Below are 21,555 nucleotides of genomic sequence, written 5' to 3'. Positions count from 1 at the left end.
ACGAAGCAGTCATAAAGAACAAGGAAATCGTCGTATCACATCATTATACAAACATTAAACGCAGTTGTTTTGGTGATGTACTAGATATGTCAATGTTATTTTCTTTTATTATGTGGTTTAGAAGTGTAGGCAATTGAAATTTTAACATTTGATTTCCGTAATTAGTTCTACATTTCGCGACATACCACACTTCAGGATGGCGTACATTATAAGCATGAATGTTTTTCTCTAGCCTTGCTAGGCTTGTCATGTCATCATTATTTTTCAGCAAACCGAGTTTATATAAACGGCATAGCTTGTAATCATACATTGATGTAACCTGAATGATGTGGTACTTCTTAAACAAGTCTGCAGTGTGGTAGCGATATGGGACTTTACAGGCTAGGCGTAGAGCCCTTTTTTGCAGGACGGTAAGTTTGCTAATGTTTCCAGCTGTTGTTGCTGACCATACAAGAAACGCGTAATTTAATAGAGATAAAAATAAAGAGTTATATATGAGTATGTTAACAGAGGTAGGAAAATTGTAGCAGTGGCGGCGCATAATGCCTGTTGTCCTAGATAGTTTATTAAACTATATAGCTTGCTATTTTAAACTGAGGCGCAGGAAGCGACTAGACAGAAATGTAAAATTAATGTGCGTGGGCAGCATAAGCAAAAAAAACGCAGACAGAAAAACAAACACCGGAAAACTCATGTTTCAAATTAACAAAAACTTATATGAGCAAATGTGCTAACATTATTTTGAACATACATTTACGATAACCGCTACCTTGGTTTCATTTCATAGCGCTGCATCACAAAGCGGTAAGCAGGAAAAACAGAAACACTCGATCGACCTCGACACTTACCTGGCTTTGGACAGGCGCAGAAGAGCCGCACCTCGTAGTCTTCGCATTCGGTGACCTGGAATTTGTTGTAGCAGCGGAAGCCGACCGTCGTGTCGCACGACAAGGAACTCTGACCGCTCTGCGTCCAATCTTGGCCAGTGGACTTGACGCGGCACTCTATTTTCTCGACGTGACCGGGTGCGCACGAGTTGTATTGATCCTGCCGAGAAACCCGTGGAGCGCAGAGGGAATAAGCCATAATTGTAAAGCTGCATGGTGCAACAGCGCGAACGAACGACACACAAAGACGAAGAAGGCCATGGGGCAAGCGCTGACTGGCAACTATGTTTTATTCATACAAAACAAAGTTACACACACACACACACACACACACACACACACACACACACACACACACACACGCACACGCACACGCACACGCACACGCACACGCACACACACACACACACACACACACACGCGCACACACACACACACACACACACACACACACACACACACACACACACACACACACACACACACACACACACACACACACACACACACACACACACACACACACACACCACACACACGCACCACGCACACGCACCCGCACACGCAACAGCACACACACACACACACACACACACACGCGCACACACACACACACACACACACACACACACACACACACACCACACACACACACACACACACACAACACACACACACACCACACATCAATACCCTCTTACAACGACGTATTCCAGATACGCCAGTTCCTTCTGTGATAGCGTACTCGAAGAATCGCTAATGCAGCCAGCCCCTTTCCACCTTTGGCCATCTTGGTCTTCTATTCCCCCTTTCCCTTACCCCTAGTGTGTAAGGTAGCAAACCGGACGCTCGTCTGGTTGACCTCCCTGCCTTTCCTCTCCTTGCTCTCTCTCTCTCTTGGTCTTTGTGTGTCGTCTGTTAGCGCTGTTACAGTACGCAGTTTCACCAATTCGCCCAACTTTCCATCTTATTGGTTTGTATTACACGACAAGCCAATAGAATAATGAGAAGAAAAAAAGTTGGTAGAAACCATCAAACGATGATTGTCAAAGTCAAGCTATAGCTTCGTGCAGGTAGACCTGGTGAGGTGTACTGCTGGGAACAATAACTGGGCAAGTTCTATTCGTTAACCCTGTGAGGCGTGTGAATGTTGTGACATTGCGCTGCCTCCAGTATCGGCTCACGTCACAAACCACACGGCGGTTCAGCCTGCGTGGAAAAGACGGAGCACATGATTTTGCCTAAACTTCGTCCCTCTCACTTCATACGGCTTTGAGACTTTGCGATCTGACCCTTCTCAACAAAATGTTGCGCTGTAAATGCAACAACAACAAAGACAACCCCCCTACGATTGCGAGGACACCTACTGCGCGCTGCTGTCAGGATCGGCCAACCAGGTTACCACCTTTGATTACACTGTCTACGGGATTGACCTAGCTTTTATTCATTGTCTCCGCGATCAGCCCAGTTGAGTGGGCTGGACAGCCGCCCACGCAAAGTGGGGTAAATATGCCGAAGAAAGCTTCGCTTTAATTAATGTGACTGAGTTAGCTCATTACAAGGCCAATAAAGTGCCACTGACGTGCAATTCATGTAAAAGAACTCACCCTGAGTTCCTCCAGAATCTCAAAGTCACCCATGTCTTCGGGGGAAGTTTTGGGGTCGTCGGCGTCCATCCACTCCGTCCAGCCACACGGACCTTCGTCCTTGGGCAGCGGCTCCTCAGTAATAGTCGGAGGACCGGCCGTGGTGGGAGGCAGCGTGAAGACAGTCTGACCATCGCTCGGAGCTGGGCGAGGAATAGGCACAGTGGAAGCTCAAAAAGGAAGAGCTGACTGGTTACTCGGTTCGCCAGAGATGACATAAAGGTTCCGAAGTGTTACACTACGAGACAGTTAGCGTTAATTATGGGGTTCAGGGAGATGAAACACGAGGGCCAGTCAAATGAAAACCTTTAATTTGTTATAAAATTTCAAATATTCATGACCACTGACCTGTCAGCTGGCAAAATTGTTTTCGGTAGCTCAAAAAAAATATTCGTCTATTGAGAGAAGTCTGCAGCTGAATAAACGTCGTCAACATCTCAGTATTAATATGACCAGCCCACTTGAGGCATACATCAAATAATAATACTTAAGAGGATAGAAAACCGGACAGTTGGTTCATTGCTAATAACAGCGGCACTACAAACGAAGACGAAGCGTGGTGTCTACGCCTTCGTCTTCGTTTTCTGCGTGCTGTTATTATTGGACATGGGCAATGTTAACTTCTGTTATCGGATTCATGACAAGCGAAGAAGTAGAACCTCCGACTCCCAGTCCCCACATGGGCGGATCCACCGGGCCGGCCCCCGTACGGGGTGCCCAGGCCCCTTCAGGACCTTTAATAAAGTTAATTCTCTATCTCTCTATTGGAATTCATCAAAGAATGAAAGTTAAGCGTGGCAATGCGTGTATGTCGCAGCAAACAGGTGTCCGAACGGAGTTTAAAAAATCACAACAGGTGTGACATCTGTGAAATATGCTCGTGAACCGGTTCATGCACATAGAGTTATGACGCCAAAGCATGACAACGCTCGTCCTCATACTATACGTGAAAATGTTGCGACAACTCAATACCTAAGCTTTGAGCGTCTGCCACATATATTTCTGCTTACCAGATGTCGTATCTAGTGGTCATCACATGTTTGAACCGCTCAAGGAGGCACTGAAGGTAAGAAGTTCGATCGCATGAAAGCATACGCATACACCAAGCAGTGCATGACTTGTAGCGCCGCCAAACAAAAGAATTTTCTCGCTCGGGAATTCAGGCACCTTGCAAGCTTTGGAAACTTGTAATGAGCGCGGGGGAGATGATGTAGAAAAAGTACGCTGAAAGTGTTTCTCATTCACTCAATAAATTATTTTTCAAATAACCGATAGTTTTCATTAGAGTGACCCTCGTAGCAAATGAAAAGGAAAGTCTCTTCACGTCACTTTCGTCGTAAAGCTATGGTTCTGTCAAAAAATGGGTGCATTTCAGTTATTTGCGGATCACTGATTGGGTTAAGTGGCAAGTTCGAAATATTAGCGCGCGCGAGCTAAAGTATCGCTATGCCCTCTAATTGAACGCGATTCGTTAGTTAGCTGTAGCGCAAATCCAAAATAAAACCACTAAGTCCGTTAAATTTCATTGCATGTGCACATTCGTCCAATTTTTTTTTTATTCATTCAGGAAAACGCTTCTGGCGAAGCTTGAAACCTCGTTTAACGAAGCAACTAGGCTTCATCGTAAAAAAAAAAAAAAAAAAAAAAAAAAAAAAAAAAAAAAAAGTTCCCATAGTGATAACGAAGCCGGAATGAAACTATAACTAAAGCCCTTTGGCTATGCAATACATGTTTCAGCCTCGATTCGCACCACCAACAGAGCACTCTGGCGTCGCTGTGAAACGAGCAGTGGTATTCCAACGAGTATTCCGAGCAACTCAGCCAACATCAGGGTTTGCGAAGCACTCACTGCAGACACAGAAGACGCGAATTTTGTAGTTGTGGCACACCCTCCCTTCCTCTTGGTCGTTGTTGAAGCACAGTAGCCCCTTCTCCTTGAGACACGTGACACCTTTGTCGCCGGACTCGAGCCAGTCGACCAATTCCCCGGTATCATTTCGGACGGCCTTGCAGTCGATGGCCTTCATCTCCTCAACACGGCAGGCCCTGTACACGGAGCAGGAGGCGCATGTTATTCGACAGCGCGTGCAGGTCGCGTCTATATGGTTTGGACTTTTCAACATTGACCCTAACCGTGAACGATCAGTGCGTGCGTTGCTTTATACGAGAATAAGTTGGTTTTTTGAGGCGAGCATCGTTGAAGAATACCGAAGAAAAGTGTTCAGATCAGCTAGACTCGTAAATTACGCTTATGAAACAGCGAATAGGCTACCTTTGCCGAAATGCAGTTCTTGAGGGTATACTGGAAAAGTATACAAAAGTGAAAAGCGGTTGACGACAATGCACGCAGGCCCCAACGCAGCAGCCCGTCAAAGGCGCATACAGTGACAACGTCTAGCTTAGATCCCGGTTAACTATTGATGAATAAAAAAAGGCCACAACTTAGCACCGCCAAGTATCTAAGATAGCGTACACAGAATGTGAAGATTGAGACGTCTCGAGCGCTGAACGCGCGCGCGTGTCATGGGCGACCTTCAGGTTTCACCAAAGGGATTATAATGCTTTCGCGTTCCCACGCGCAAACAGTCTTAAGTGTATGTGCCGAATTTTTTCTCGGGTTTTACGTGTCGATACCACGCTATGACTTGGAGGCAAGCCGTAGTGGGGTAGAGAGAGTGATTGTGCAGATCCCCCGGATTAATTTCGACCAGCTGGGATTCCTTAACGTGCACCCAATGCACGGTACACGGCTGTTCTTGCATTTAGCCCAAATAGAAACACGGAGCCCGCGGCCGGGGTTTGGACCCACGCCCTCGGTCTCAGCAGTGCCACGCCAAAGTCACTATACGCCCACACAGCGGGTTATGTATCCTTATCGAAAAAAAAAAAGAAAAACACTTTATGCACCGTATGTCCAAATCAAATTAAATCAAATCAAATTTTATTTCACGTCCAATACATGATGTAGGCGGCACAGACAAAAAGCCAAAATCAATTCGGCTTGACAGGGGTCTGCTCCCCTTTCAAAATTGTGTAAAAGTAAAGAAAACAAGAATTAGCAACAGCAATCAGACTTTGTTAGATAGCATTGTACAGTGGCAGGAGAGGAATCTAAATATACGCAATGAAAAAAAGTTCTCTAAGGTTGTCCCATGTGTAAGCTTGTCCCATGTCTGTAATCATATATGATCATATGGAATCATAGATACGGGGCACATGATATTTTTCATTCTTGCCTATGTTATCGGCAAAAAATTTAGCCTCCCAATTAAAACGTTTCCATACGTATTTCAATAATTCATTTTTTTTAAATATTATTACAAAACTGAATAGTGTTATACATGTATAGGGTGTCCCAGCTAAGTTTAGCCAAGCCGTTCAACGAAAAAAAATATATTTAAAAAAGTACGGTGCAGGATACGATTTAAGACCTACCGTGTTCGGTCGCCATACCTCTATATCTACCGAACGCCGCAGGTGTTAAAACTGTATCTTGCGTGGTATTCTTCAAACCTCTTTTTTCGTTCATCAGCTTGGCTAACATCAGTTGGGACACACGGTATAATGTGGTACCGAGTTGCTGAGCTGGAAACTTCGCGATTGTTTTGTGCTTTTGCGTGTGTGCGTGATTTTGGACATACTTGAAGAGAATTTGACGGCCTAAATTAAAATTAGCATTACAACAATATGGAATTTATCTTCCGCTCTTAAATGCAACCAACTTCATTTAAATTGATTTGACGGTTGTTTATCAATATAATTTGTGCGTTTCGCAATAATTAAAAATATATCTAAGGCATTGGTGCGTTGGTGCGGCGTTTGGTACCACTATAGGCAAAGCTTACCTTTAACTGAACCACGCCAAATGAGCTTGGCTATTAAGCGCGATCGTTCTGAGCTGAAGGCTAGTTGATTAGCATTCAACAACAGCGCGCTTGTTTTCAGCAAACGCAACATGCACCTGTCCGTAGCCAAGTCTTTCACATTAGAATTAGGCAGGTAATACAAAGCAATGAGGCGTATACGCGTTAACATCGTGAAGGCCTGGCGAAATATTCTGTCAAGTGAGTGAAAAAAACAGAAATTCCTACCTTTTCTCCAATGAGTGTACAAACTCGAAATCCCCGTCTTCCGTGTCGGGGTTATCCGTGTCAATGTATGGGGACCACCCGGGAAAGCATGTTGAAACCGGGATCGGAGGAACCCCTTCTGTTACAGTGTGCAAGGCGGCCCCTGCAAACCGCGTTGAGACCGCAACGCATTCACAATGAGAGTTGTCACCGCAACACTTACGCCGTAAATATTTGCGCTGTAATAATTACACAGGCCATGTAATGCGTAGGGCAGTTAACCGGTGGACCACTAGAGTTACAGAATGGGTACCAAGAGAAAGGAAGCGCAGTCGAGGACGGCAGAAAAATAGGTGGGGTAATGAAGTTCGGAAATTTGCAGGTGCAAGTTGGAATCAGCTAGCGCAAGACAGGAGTAATTGGGGATTGCAGGGACAGCAGTGGACATAAATATAGGCTGGTGACTAATTACGCTGTAAATGACTGGTTCAATTTCGTAGGTAACGTCGGCAACTTGGCGTAGCAGTCTGTATAGAGATCATCGTAGCGGGATAATAGCTTTTCGAAGAGACCGATATGGGGGGACTGAAACCACAGCAGCACGAGGGAACCTGAGTAGTAACGGATGTCCCTGTGGTGGCGTCTATAAAGGGCTTTTCGGAAAGCCTGGAACACTCGAGCAATCTGACGGGCTTTGTGGGCTAGCGCTATGGCCTCGCGTACAGTGATGAGCTTAAAGCAGCGGGAAGTACAGTATCGAGAGGCATAGAAGGTTTCCGTTCATAGAGAAGATGAACCGTTGAATAGGCGGTGATCTCGTGCCTTGAGGCGAAAGTAACATCAGGCACAGTAGCTCCCCAGTCGCTGTGGCCGGCCGAAACGTACATTGACAATACGATGCATCGAAAACTCTCTGTCACCTAATCTCGCCTAATTTACGATAGGTGCTACCAAGCATGCGTAGACTAAACACTCTCACTTCAAAAAAAAAAATGATCATGCTCTCCACTGTTGCGCTATGAGCAGTAAATTGAAGATACGGCAACACAGCCGGCATCGCATCTGTTGCTTGTTTTTACAACAAACGAAAATGCACCACATCTATAGCCAAATATACCTCCGAGGCTGGCCCTACGCGCATAAGTTAAATTTACCACGTTTTTCTCTTTCTCCAGTGCAAAGTAGCCTACCGGCCTCAGCCTGGTTAACCTCCCTGTCTTTCCCTGTCTCTCCCTTATGACTTCTTTCTACCTCTCTCTCTCTCTCGAAAGGTTTAGTCAAAAATGAGTCATCACACCTGTGGTGAAGTACGTCGTTTCTGTAAACGGTTTTCCTTCAGACGTAAACGGTGAAGTGACGCTGTCATCCGTGTGACCTGCAAGAGACGAGTGAATAAAAAAAAAACGCAATCGATAGTATATGTCTTTGCAGCACAGCTAACTAAAGCAACACACTCTGAAGAAAAGGGGTTGATGGCTACCCTGCTTAGGAGAGTAACTGTTTGCTTTAACTATATATTCCCGAAATGTTTTCATAAACGTACCTGATTGAGGGAATGCGGAAGTTCTTGTATAGTGAGCTAACTAAGGTAAAATATGTAAAATATGGTCATACGCGCGTGAACAAAAATTGCTGCCTTATAAGAAAAAAAAAAGATTATCGCTTATATTACTCTCTTCCAGAGATTTCCAGAAAGGAGTGATATTGTCGGAAATTATTCATTGCAGTTTGTATTCCTTATTGTGCCCAAATTCATGTGAATTTCTGTGAACCGACTTCGTTTTCTTTTCTGTATTTAGTGTATCTATGAGAGCTGACTTTACGTTCTAGAGTGTCTTATGTGACCTGTTTCGTGAGTGAGATAACTTTAGTTTCCTATTTGTTTCATGCGAGTTGTATATTGAACTGCTTCAGTGCATTTACGCCGCACTGTCTTTTTCGTTCTTGTTACCTTTCTTGTATTCAGTCCCGGGTTGTTGATTTATATTTAGTGCATATTTGTTATATGTGAGAAGGTAGCCGGAGCCGCCCTAATGGCACCAACATCTTCTAATATCATGTATTTGAAAAATATATTACGTCAGTCCCTCTACACATAAATGATCGGCCAACACTCCACTGCTTTCAGAGAGTGCTCTAGATTGGCGGCGGTAGGAACTCGTATTTAGTGAACCGCATGATACAAAATGCAAAAAAAAAAAAAAATTGGCGGGCGGTTTACCTGCAGAGAAATATGTCCCCGTCGTTTCCGTCAGTGGGCTACCTTCAGTGACAGACGGGTGAGTGACGTTGACGTCCGGGTGATCTGAAAGAAGTTGTTTTGCAATTTAGCACATAATAAAATGCCTGGTAGTTGTAATAAAAACACAGATACGTGTTCTATGTGCTCTGTAGTTTCGCACTCGGTGCCTTGCTTGGCCGAAGCTGTAATATCATGGAGTAATAATTTGGCGGGCCTCAGTATTTCCATTTTCCCGTCAAGTGTATATATGTTTTCAAAATAAATTATATTAATAATAATAATAATGTGCCGTTGTCTCGAGTATATATAAAAGCAAGATACATCTGATGAGTTGTGGATATTTATATACCAGTATATGTACAGTGTGACTAGCACTAATAAATACAACCTAATAGCGTGCTCGCTGTCTCGATATGCAACTTAGTACAGCGCCAACCCCTTCGAAAAGTAGGTTAGAATTCTGCCACAGCAAAGTAATCTTTTATTATTATTATTACGATAAATCAGCGGTCAAATAAGTTGTCGTCGTCAGCTGGTGAGAGATACCGAGCAGGACAGCACGTCCGCTTTCCCATCAGCCGTTTCAAAGATACTGGCAACTTAAAGGGCCCCTCAGCAGGCCCCGTCAATACCTTTAGCGCACTGAAAGCGTAGTCCAGGGAGCGTTGCACCGGAGAAATTTTTGAAAAGCGTTCAGTAAAGGCGGAGTGAGAAGCAAGTAATACGTCGCGAGACGATGATGCGAGAAGGCGAGCTACTATTCGTGTAGCTCAGGCTCTTTCCCACTGCACCGACCAGCGCCCGCGAGCGACATGCTTCCATTGTCTTATCCTATATCGAAGCCCACGTGACGTTTACTCCATCGCCTCCACTTGGTTTCTTTCTCTGTCTGTCTCCCTTCTTTTCTTGCTGAGCTGCGCAGTTCCCGTGGCGATATTGCGAGTTCTGCGTTTCACGGGAATCCCCGTGTTGTTCACGCTGTTACTCGCTAGCTACTTGCGCGCTGCAGGCGGTGCGTGTGACGTGGAGGAGCAATCTATGACGTCGTCTCTGCCAGCGTGGAGACAGGTTCTTCTGGGGAGGAGGGTGCACAGGCTTTCCTTTCAATTTTTAGCCGGTTTCGTGGCGGATGCCGGTATTCATACCTTACAGACCTGGTGTTCCCCACGTGATATTTGCACCGCGCGTATACGTGTCTACAATGCCCTAAAATGTTGGAAGATCCTAAAATGGTGGAATGCCCTACAATGGTGGAATGCCCTTTAAGAACGTTTCGTGCTACACCTTAGGCTTTTCCTCGTCTGTATGGCGTCACCAAAGAGCGCGTGCAACAGTCTGCACAACGATGAAGCCCGGTTTTAAGCTTACCATATAATCGATGAAAAAAGGAAACACCAGGCGATTGTTTACTGTAGAGCAGTACGTTGTTGGTGCTTCTGCAGTTCGATTTCCTTCTGTGGCGTGTGGCCGTAACATAAAGCTGTGTGGGATCTGTAACAAGCTAGAGAACAGAGCAATTCGAACAGTGTTGCTCCATGATCCTGCTGATTGTGCTTGGTACCAAGAAAGCAATCGAAGAAGACGGCCTGCAAATAGCAGACACAACCCTGTGTGTATCTCGGTGCCTGTCGGTGTAGTGTTCTATGCGCTGTCCTGCGTGTAAAAGAGTGGAGAGCTTGCTTGGAGAATTTACCAGCACACGAGACTTCAAGACTAAATCTTACACGCATAATCGACACAGAAACTCGAACCGACATCGTCTCTCGATTTCATCAACTTGACCAAGAGTTCCGAGCAGCCCTTTAGTAAACCGACTGCAGGTATCCCCAACCTTATATAAGGCGCTCTGTAGAATTGATTCAGGTACCGTGCACCATCTGGCCATCAGCCTTGTGTATACTATGAATTTGCTTCTGCTTTCATATTCTTCCGTAGCTCTTCAATTGTCGAAACCGACAAGAAAGTACAGAAAGAAAATCAGTCTGGTCATCTTGCATGCTGCCACAACGTACACATCAATAATCTTCTACGCATCCTGCTTGCTGCATCGACCACTGACCGCTATATCGAAAATACTAACACCATTCATCACCTGTAACGAAGTACGTCGTGGGCTCCTCAGTCAACGGCTTGCCTTCCGTCGCGAACGGAGTAGTGACGGTGAATTCTACGCAGCAAGCGCATAAAGTGTTTATAAGTGAAACATCAAACATAAGTGAGACGAAAAGACCCACCCTAATAGAAAAGAAACATATGTGGCATTATGAGTATCACAGATCGCCAAATCAGTGGCAGTAGCCTCGCTTTAGAAAATGATATCTTTTCCGGCTAATTCAGCGTGCTAAAGTTCCTCGCGCAATATACTTCACGCTTCTGGATCAGTAATAAATAATGCTACATATTTCGCCTAAAGGATAGTTTGGTCACAAGGAACAAAATTTCAACCCCCCTATGAGTTCCGCTTAAGTGCCGTTTACTGCATTTTCAAGAACGACGTTCGCGTTGATTTCCGTTCAAACCGATTTACCACAACCATATCGTTCGACAGCGACGGTTCTCAGAAGTTCTGTAAAGATCGGCCTTCCTTGCCCAATGAAGATAGCGCTGTGGGAAGTCATGTGCTCGATTATACTTATTCAAAGGGGCCTGTAGGCAATCCAATAAAAAGAACATAGGGATTCTTAAACGACACACCATGCTGCAAGCTGTGCTGGACGACTATGACTAGAAGAAAGTGTTGCTTCTAGTCTTCACTGTCCACTCATCGTCGTCGATTTTGTCTGGCCGTTTCTGCTAAAAACTAGAGTACATCAACGATTTTTAGTCTCTTTTTCAGTTAACATCTCTGCCTTTCCCATCTCATTCGCCTTTCTCTCTCTCAATGTTTTATGTTTACTTATATCGGGAATGCTGATCTGCTACACCTTCCTGTTCTGCAATGCAATTTCACAGAATTATACCACAGTATTTGAAAAGTTTGGCCTAAGTTTGTTTTTTACTTCCTATTGGCGGATTGTGGCAGCAGTCAACGCCATAATTCTATGACTACATTTGCGTTGCGAACACAACTCCCGACTGCAGAAAGGTCATTGAAAGAGATATTCGCAGAGCATTCATTGTTCCTGAAGATTCCCACAAAAAGATAAAAATAAGTTTAGTGTGAAAGGCAAGGAATCGGACTTACCATGAGCACCCGTTGTGACATCGTATTCCACATCTGCGGATAAAAAAAAGTGCTTTAACTTTCGTTTCCCTGACGCTACCAGACACGAAAGATCCAAACACGTCATGTTCTGCCAATAGGTTACGTGGAGTAGAGCTATATTCTTCTATGGAGGTATCACCCTGGTTTGTTATAGACGCAGTCCTAAATTTTTCTTCGTTGGGGCTATAGCCGAGCTGCTATGATCGTGACAGTAGCGCATCGCATCGGGTTGCCTTCCTCAAATTCCGCCAGCGCTCTGCGATAGCTCGTCGCACTAATGTGGCAGAGAGGGGGCAAATTGCTTCATCGTAAATTAACGTTATCGCGTCGCATTCGAAGCGGATGGAGGGAAGGACGGATATTGGCGTGGTGCTCTCCTCCACTCACCGGTGAAGCGTGCCCACTGAAAACAGTCACGAACTTGTTTCGGATCTCCTCGAATAAGAGACGGCGAGCTACACATGAACGGCGTCACACAGCTCGTTCTGTGTGTCGTGCTTGCCGATTCAGGGAGATCTCTAAGGAGCGCCCTGTGCGGTTGTTGCATTTCACACGAACACGGTTCGTAACACTTTTAGCTGCGAGAGCACTTCTTTGCCTATAGCCCTACCAATTTTGAGCCGGGCTGTTACTCTGACGTCCATACGTCAACCAACGTAGTACTAGGTCCTATTGTGAAACTTGGTCCGTACCGCATTTGCAGAAGAATCTAATGGCGTAGTCGTGGCACTTCTTTCCTCGAGGCTGTAGCCAGTTGAGGCACACCAGGCCGGTGCCCTTCGAGCACTTGACTCCGACGTCTCCCGTGTTACGGTAGTCAGTCATGTTGTCCCCGATGTTCGCCCTGCAGTCCACGTCTGCAATGGTGAGCCCGTCACAGACCGGGAAAATCTCCCTGATGTCCTCCAGCGACTCCACGTCGCCGTCGTCGATGTCCGGACTGTCGATGTTGTAGAACGCCGTCCAGTGGGAAACGCAGCCAGGAGACGGAGGCCCGGGCTTGGTGACAACCGGGCGTTCGGTAGTTTCTCCCGGAGTGGGCGTCGCGTCGCGGGCGTAGTCCGTGGGCTCTTTGGTTTCGGTTGAAATCGTCGTCGTCGTCGGAAGCGTGGGTGAGGAGGTGACACCAGTCGCCGGAGTGGTACTGAAGGAGGCGGTAGCTGCGCTGGTCTCTTCATCTGTGCATTCCGAGCACTCCTCCTGTGACGTAGTTTCTGCCGTCGACGTAGTCGGCTTAGCGGTCGCCGTCGAAGAATCTTCAAAGAAAAGAAGAAGTGCTCCTGATATCACAAATCTTCTGTAGCCAACTGGTCACAGGCCTGATCTAATAAGGCCATACACTTAAGTTCCTATCACTTTTACATCCTTTCGTAGTCCTACAAACGACAAGTCCCATGCTAAAACGGAAAGAGAGAGACGAAAAGAAAGAGAAACGGAGGGAGGATAGCAAACCTGGTGGCAGGTTTGCTATCCTACAATGGGGAACGGAATACAGAAAGATAAGAACAATATGCAGCAAGGCACCATTATAGATAGCTGAGCGAATTCCATGCTGTCATGGTTCTGTAGCGCCAAAGAAAGGATGAGTACGTAGTAGAAACGCAGCTATGCTTGCGTCTAGTTGTTTCAACCTACGCGAATGCCGCAAAAGTTACATTTATATGGAAAGCCAGCGGAATGAAAATAAAAGCAGTTTGAGCATTCTTATCGCTGCCACAGTATCTACGACAACGACAATTCTATCAAAGCCTGGTCGCTAACAGACCATAATTATCAGGAACGTATGAGTCATTCCCTCACCTGGGACGAAAAGTGTCGTTGGCTCTTCAGTCGATGGCTCGCTTTCCGTAACAGACGGAGAAGTGACGGTGTACTCTGCGAAGTGTATAAAGCGTTCGTCATTGAAGCATCGAAACGTCGTACCCAACGCATATTTGACTAGGAAATAGTGACAAAAAAAATGACAAGAGTGACAAACAGAAAAAAAAGGGAGCAGAAGAACAAAAAAAGAAACTGTTTTCAATGCTTAAAATACGGCGGTTACGCCCTCTTTCCATCGTAAGCCTACTTGAAGCTATATACCTCATTTGTCTAGACTCATTCATGATACAGATAGGGGCCAGATACTGCCCAAGGAAGGCGAATTTCTGTTCTGGCGAGGAATTGTCTTTTTGAAACTTAGTGGGCCTCCCTCATTTGGTTGCAACCTGGGCTAGCAAAGCCGCACTGGCTTTTGGTGGTGGCTGCCAAGAATGGCTACCAGGGAAAGGAAGTGTAGTTGAATCTCACTAATGTTAAGTCAAGCATAGCAATGAACTACGTAGTGTGATTTAATTAGGAAATTTGCTGGAATAGGATGGTGTCAGCTGGCGCAAGGCAGGGGTTATTGGAGGTTGATGGGAGAGACATTCGCTTCATCTTGCAGTGCGTATAAAATATTGTTGTTGTTGGTGTTGTTGCTGGTGTTGTTGTTGTTGTTGTTGTTGTTGTTGTTGTTGTTGTTGTTGTTGTTGTTGTTGTTGTTGTTGTTGTTGTTGTTGTTGTTGTTGTTGTTGTTGTTGTTGTTGTTGTTGTTGTTGTTGTTGTTGTTGTTGTTGTTGTTGTTGTTGCGACGAATATTATGACGAATATTATGATAATGATTTGTCTAGCTTACGGTTACGGAAAATCAGCCGATCATATGCGGGTGTATTGAGAGGGCAAAGTGGTGGCCCGATGGAAGATCTGTCTATATTATATATTTGTGGCGGGAACTACCGCGAAGTTCTGCCTCCACTCCTTTGGATTGGAAGATGCATGAGTGGCGCGGGGTCTCCCCTGCGTCTTCTCTGGACCTCAATAAAGTTATTTCACTCACTCACTCACTCACTCACTCACTCACTCACTCACTCACTCACTCACTCACTCACTCACTCACTCACTCACTCACTCAGTGCAGTCCTTCGTAAAATAAGCAGATAGAAAGAACGCAGCGCCGCCTCACGGTGTGCCTACTCACCGCAGTCGCACAGCAGTCGCACCTCGTAGTCGAGGCACGCGCCGCCCGCCTGGTACCTGTGGTAGCAGGACAAGCCTCGCGGAAGTTCGCAGCTGGCCATCTGTCCGGCGCCCAGAAGGTCCTGTCCGGTGGCCGAGACGCGGCACTCGATGTCGACGACGTGCGCGGCACCGCAGTACGCGCCGTACGTGGATGCAAAGCGGGGATCCGCCAGCAAGGCGAAGTCTCCGGACGCTTTCGCCGCTGGGTTCAGCCAGGGCGTCCAGCCGCTCACGGTGCAGCCAACAGCGACGGGCGATTCCGTGTTGGGGCACGGGTGGCCAGTGCACACGATGCTGCCACGGCGGCAGAAGCTGCGGGGCACGAACGTGATGGCCCAGTTTGCGCTGTACCGCATTTGCGTGGGTAGTAGCCGCACTTATGCAACAGTAGCGCCGACCATTGTGGTGTACCTTGCATTGAACATACAGTGATGTAGACTGTTCGTAGGTACCTGAACTAGACGTCCAGTTTCAATCTTTATGTTCATTTCTTTAACAAAGCTCCAGCACTCGCTGCGTAAATCGTATATATTGAACTTGCTGGAAAGTACGCGCAAGGGCCTTCGCAGTTCCATTTGCATTTATTTACGAGTATTGTTACTACTTTTTTTCTTTTATTGAGCCGGTAATGTTTGCTACGTACATCGTTTGGCTAAACCAATAGAATTAGTCGGCATTACCAGGAATGCCGACCTCTTTTGCAGACACATTCAAATTGGGGAAAGAAAAATCATCTGCATCACAGATATTGAAGAGAAAGTCGTAGAAATATTTTCAGATTAGACTTAGATGTATTCAAAGCATTTAGTTTGGAAAAAAAAGAAAAGCTTCATCATCCTATGCATGAACAAGCAATCACAACACAGACGTGTTTCAGACCCTATCCAAGGTCATTCGCAGGTGCATATTGTACTTTGCTGGAGTCAGTGTTGCAAGTCAATGTTACTACATTTGCTGTTAGTAAGTTATCTCCCTCTCCCTGTCAACTTATCGGTACCACTTATCATTCACCCTGTTTAGATTTTTGTATCAGATTTCCATCGCGTACGTACACACCACACACATACGCATCTACACACGGCCAGGTATGTTCGACCTACCAGGACTCGCATGGTTCCGCTATCCTGGCGTCCTCAATGCGCTCCCCTTCGAGGTAGACGCGGCCGTTGATCTCCTTGCAAGGCACCCGACACTGCGCCTCGGGCACGCAGTTCATGTCGCGCTCGTTGTCGTAAACGAAGCCCGTGGGGCAAGGTTTTGGCCTGCAACCCTCGATGCAGGGAGTCGTGCTGTTGTCGCACACGGCCTTCTCCTCCCCGAGGGAGGATCCCAGCGTTTCGCAGGTCCTCGGTGGGCACCCGGATATGCACGCGTCGTACTCGGAACACTCGGCGTCGCACTGGATGGCTGTCAGATAAAGGAGAAATAAGCGAACGTCAAGAAACCACCGTTCTTGATCTTTTAGCTGATACCTATTCTGGTTGTCACATATCGTGTGTACGCGTATAGTTAACATCGAACAAGACAGACGTTCAAAGTAAGATGGCGGTTTGAAATGATTGACAGTGGCCGAGCAAGAAATGTCGCTGCAGCCAACGTTTAGACAAGGGGACGACAAGGAATCAAGTCCCCGTGTCGAAACGTTGGCTCAAGCGACATTCCTTGTTCGACCACTTGCTTAGAGGACGGGTTATGAGCTTGCGGCTTCGAGAGAGATAGTGTAGCACATGCTGATATAAAGAAGTATGATGTGTTTAAATAATTATAATAAAAAGGCGCGAATAATGTGGACCGCCGGTGCCTCACGTACGCACGCACTACGCCTAATGTGTCATTAATGACAGTTCATAGTAAAACAACATCAATTCATTCCAGAATACCGCTGATAGCTTTGTTTTTAATTACTTGAAAGGCGAATTCAGAAGGGTTCAATTGGGATACAAGAAGTGAAGTGAGGAACCAGGAACGGAACAATTTCAATGCGCACAGTCACTCACGGCAAAGTGACTGCGACCGCCACTTGATGTGGATGCCCTGCGCGCTGCATTCGTGGGCGTAGGCCGCGATGTTGGTGCAGAGGCATTCGCAGTCGCCGCCCGAATCGCAGCCGCACACGTCTTGCACGCACCTGAAAATTGAGTGAGACCGACGTGAAACGGGGTGAAGGAGGAGGAGGACGAACAAATTACGAAGCGCGTGCAAATCAAACATTTTACGGACACTATTACTCTTGAAAAAGCATCCACAGAGTATCAATCAACAAAAGTGTCATGTTATTTGTTGTCCTGGACATACAGCGGTTGTCTCTTTTGTGGGACTTTGGCAAAATAATTATCACTGGTTTAGTAGTTGGAACAATGCGTGCCAATTCGATCAGGGGTGCATGAGTAGGGGAAAACCGCCGTCCGTAAAAGCGTAGGACGAAGCTGCAGGAAACCTGTACGGGTTTCTCAGAGGCTCGTGTAATAGGTTCGTTGCGTTCCTAAGGAGACGTTGGGATCATGTGTATTTATGCCTTAGCCCTTTCAAGAGGTTCCGTAACAACAAGTCGCCAATATTTGGCGGCTCAGCTGTATTTATGACGCGACTTGCTTGCAACTTTTCTGTTTCAGTTGACGTCAACAGGGCTACCAAGCACAGGGGCTCAGCTATGTGCTTTAAAGGTCGACGCCGGGATATTTCGGTTTTGGAAGGAGAACATGATTCTCCATTTTAACTGGTATTGCACGAGCGCCCCCAGGTACTTGGCGGTAGGGAGCGATAAGAAGAGGGGGAGAGGCGATGAAGGAAGAAATGTTGGGGGGGTCGGCCGGCCCCTCTCGTCTTTGTTCAGCAGTACACTCGAACCTGACACCTCACAGAAACCCTTTCTCGCAAGGAGCTGTAACGCCGCCTTGTAGGCTTTTCTAAGGCGTTTGGTGACGTGCCTCGGCAACAGCGCAAGATAACCTCAGCCGTAAAAATTTCCTGCCTAGATTACCAGTCGAACTTGCCTGCTACATACCTACTACTACGTAAACCACCACTATACGGTCACCAAAATTTCCTCAAGAACAAGAAAAAAAAAAAAAAGAGCTGCATCCGACGTACCTCTCGAAGTAAGGCTCGACGTCCACTTCCATGTGGCAAGGCTCGAACAGAGGTGACCTGAGCACCTCGCAGCGTTGCGTGGCCCAAACGGTGCGATGCGGCCTGTGCTCGCACACCTCGTGGCCGTCGCCAGTGAACGAGATGTTGTTGCGGCACGCCTCCTGCAGCTTCCAGGTGTCTCCAAAGACGCGGGCGTCTCCTTCTGCGACGCCGCCGGAGGGCGTCTGGAAGTCGTTGGCCTGGTCGCCATCGAAGTTGCCGCACAGCCCTTTGACCTGCCACGAAAGGCGACAAGAGGTCGAAAAAGGCTTACGTGCTCCCCGTTCAACTAGCACGCGGAATCCGCAGGCTAGGTAAATATCCGACTCAAGAAATATATGAACCTGAAATAGGCGGTGTAATTATTGCGCAAGTTTGTGTTCAGCTTGTACAATATGCATGGTTTTTTTTTCGTTTTTTTTTTTGTTTTCTTTTTTTTCTTTTTTTTTTTTTTTTGAAGAGCGGGTATGTCCATGTATGATATATGCTGAAGAGGTAACTTCGTTTCGGGTTCAGACTCAGCAACCGTAGCTAACACTTAGCGGATACGCTCTATCTCGTTATTTCTTTTCTTTACGATCAATACAAACCAATGTTGCCGGTTAAGGCTCAGGGCGAAGCAAAGTATAGCCGGCAATGCGAAACATTTAGCCTATTTGCCGTTGCTCGTTCGAGACCTCAGCAACTCTTTCGCACAAACAAAAAAGATTGGCAAACCCATAAGTGTCATGGTGAATTTATAAATTCCGTTTCTGTGTTCCACATGTCTATATTGGCAGCCCACCAGCCTGGAAGCACGTTGCAATGTTGGTCGGTCCGTATATTTGTGTTCGTTGTAGCTTTCTGCAACTCACTGCCCCAACGCGCGCTATGACAAAAAGTGCTTGATTGCTTTCATTGCTACAATGAGGTAAATTAATCTGATTCTATCCTTGTTCAGTCATTTTTTGTTGTGGAGAGGCTGGCGACACATTAGTTGCCAACGTCACCGACCTCATTATGGTGGCTAGAATTCCACCACAACCTCATCACCGACCACATCAGCCATTGGGATCGATCTATCGGCCAGTTAATCGATGGCACATTTCCTTACCCTTCCCCTCCAAGTAGGCTGCACGGCCAAAGACACGGTAGTTCCTTTGTCCCATTGCACAATGAGACCGACGTCGGTGAACACTGTCACATGTAGAGTAGTCTCCCGTAGCAGGTAGCCCGGACCAAATCTCACGGACAGGCAGATTTTTAGAGGCGCCCAGTGTAACCAGCTCCTGGCCGCCTAGAACAAGTAAAAACGTTACTCATAAACTTATGGCAGATAATATTAGTACGGCCCAATATCTATTTGCTTGGAAGATCGAATTATTTTATACATCGTCACACAAAGTTTGCAATGAATGAGAAACGTCTTGCAGACAATCCACTTAAACAATAAATCGACAACAATAACTTGTGGATTTATTTATTTATTTATTGACTTGATTGAGTCAAATGTTAAGTTAGCCCTAAATTGAGCTTTGATCAGTGCGACATGAACCGCACACAAGTGTACCCTTCTACGCACATGCGAAATCACGTGCGACAGTATTCGGTCACTTGCCGCCACGAGGCCTGCGTTAGTTCCATTTAGCCTTCGTTAATTATTTTATAGATGCATGCCACGGACGCCATAATAATCGGCAACACATAGTGATTATGACTAATACGTGTACATTACGTAACATTACTGCCACGAACATGACTATTGAGAAGTACAAGAAACATCGTCAAAGTAGTAAGGGGAGCATCATCCGCTTACCAGCAAGAAGCTTCACCGTCGCGACTCCCCCGGCCAGCAGGCCCAATCCTAACTAAGCGTATTCCCTTTTTGTCATGCAGATGTGGCTGTCTCTCGACAATATTCAGTCTAGATGGTGCATTGTCAAGTCACAGGAATGATGACGCGACAAAAAGAACAGAAATCGCGTCATTAATCGAATATAAAATAAAAGATTACTTTTTTGCAAGGCTACGGACTCCGCGCTATCACATGCATCATCTTAGTTGCCTGTTATGGGCGCCTGAAGCATTTCCATTGTCAAGGCTCGGCGATATCGCTCGAGCACCGACATCTGTCCCGCAGGTCTTGCTGTGCATCGCAGTAATAGTGTGATTGTCACCTTAAGCATATATACTAGGTTTCACCACGGCGCGTGCAACAACTCACGGGCAACGATCCTGGTCGTCCTCTTGCACACGTTGTCTCCCGCGGCGCAGGGCACGCTCTGCACAGTGACCTCGAATTGACTGCCGTCGGACAATCTCCCTTTGGCCATCATCAGTTCGCAGTCCGAGCGGAAATCGTAGATGTGCCCGTCGAACGAGTTGAAGTGCGACTCGCCCCAGGCGGTGCACACTCCCGGGCAGTCCTTGTTGTCGCAGTCCCACAGGCCTCCGCTGCAAGTACTGTTCCGAGGAGAAGGAACATATCGGATGCTTTCAACTTTCGAGTCAATTTACTTCATCATAAGAAAACCAATCCCGTGGCAGGAATTTCGAAGTGATTTAGGCGCGAGAACGCCGGCACCTTTTTCAAAGGATTGATTGATTGATTGATTGATTGATTGATTGATTGATTGATTGATTGATTGATTGATTGATTGATTGATTGATTGATTGATTTGTCGCTCTGATCAGGGCGAAGGTAAACAAACAGTGACTTCATATTTTCTTTTACTGTTACACCATGCACTTAAATAACCCCAGGGTCCGATTACTTGGACACTTACCACTTGTTGCAGTCCCTTTGGATCTCCGAGCTCGGCGGGAAGACCTTACCGCCGTGCTTGCAGCCACATTCACTCTGGGGGACACAGCTGTTGGTCGAAGGCTGCAGTACGAACCCAAGTTTGCATCTGTGGAGGTGCACAAGACGCTAGTGGTTATTCAGTGACGTAAGACAGCCCGCAAGCAGCTCGCTACAGCAAAAGCAAAACCCGTCTCCGAAAACTATGGAACGATGCACACATACATATTCTGTAAGGCGGGGTTTATCGCTATTCTTTTTGAATTCGATGGAAATTAATTACGGTGCAGTGGGGTACAGAGCGAAAAGCTGTCTTTTAGATCTTGCTTAGGGTTCGGTTTCAGTTTTGAGATTTCGTACTACTGGAAGCAAATGCACCTGCAATCATCTAACTGAACGCAAGACAAGCCTTATGCTATATTGAAACTGCAGGGGAAGGTGAACGGAGCTTAACCATTTAGATGTGCTTAAGCAAATGTAAATGTCGCCACCAGAACAATTCGTACATATTTCTATCAACAGTGTAGAAGTTCTCGTGGGTTTTCTCATCGCGAA

The 21,555-nt window shown here is 46.4% G+C and overlaps 1 protein-coding gene across 1 annotated transcript in view; it reads right to left on the bottom strand.

Annotated features, from left to right (window-relative positions):
* LOC119440490 (hemocytin-like) overlaps positions 1 to 21,555 on the bottom strand; it is a 122,921-nt gene that overhangs the window by 72,564 nt on the left and 28,802 nt on the right. The window contains exons 16-33 of the mRNA XM_049662939.1: positions 20,984 to 21,109; positions 20,422 to 20,660; positions 19,302 to 19,494; positions 19,003 to 19,006; positions 18,180 to 18,454; positions 17,087 to 17,217; positions 16,190 to 16,496; positions 15,049 to 15,401; positions 13,851 to 13,925; positions 12,743 to 13,306; positions 12,030 to 12,062; positions 10,938 to 11,012; positions 8,825 to 8,908; positions 7,901 to 7,978; positions 6,625 to 6,766; positions 4,383 to 4,579; positions 2,495 to 2,676; positions 849 to 1,047 (exon numbers count right to left, since the gene is read on the bottom strand). Coding sequence (XP_049518896.1) covers positions 849 to 1,047; positions 2,495 to 2,676; positions 4,383 to 4,579; positions 6,625 to 6,766; positions 7,901 to 7,978; positions 8,825 to 8,908; positions 10,938 to 11,012; positions 12,030 to 12,062; positions 12,743 to 13,306; positions 13,851 to 13,925; positions 15,049 to 15,401; positions 16,190 to 16,496; positions 17,087 to 17,217; positions 18,180 to 18,454; positions 19,003 to 19,006; positions 19,302 to 19,494; positions 20,422 to 20,660; positions 20,984 to 21,109 — 3,257 coding nt within the window. The remainder of the gene's footprint in view (positions 1 to 848; positions 1,048 to 2,494; positions 2,677 to 4,382; positions 4,580 to 6,624; positions 6,767 to 7,900; positions 7,979 to 8,824; positions 8,909 to 10,937; positions 11,013 to 12,029; positions 12,063 to 12,742; positions 13,307 to 13,850; positions 13,926 to 15,048; positions 15,402 to 16,189; positions 16,497 to 17,086; positions 17,218 to 18,179; positions 18,455 to 19,002; positions 19,007 to 19,301; positions 19,495 to 20,421; positions 20,661 to 20,983; positions 21,110 to 21,555) is intronic.

This window comes from Dermacentor silvarum, chromosome 2, assembly GCF_013339745.2.
Source record: "Dermacentor silvarum isolate Dsil-2018 chromosome 2, BIME_Dsil_1.4, whole genome shotgun sequence".
NCBI lineage: Eukaryota > Metazoa > Arthropoda > Arachnida > Ixodida > Ixodidae > Dermacentor > Dermacentor silvarum.
Note: the sequence above shows the minus strand (reverse complement) of the source record. Positions and strands in the feature narration are given on the sequence as shown.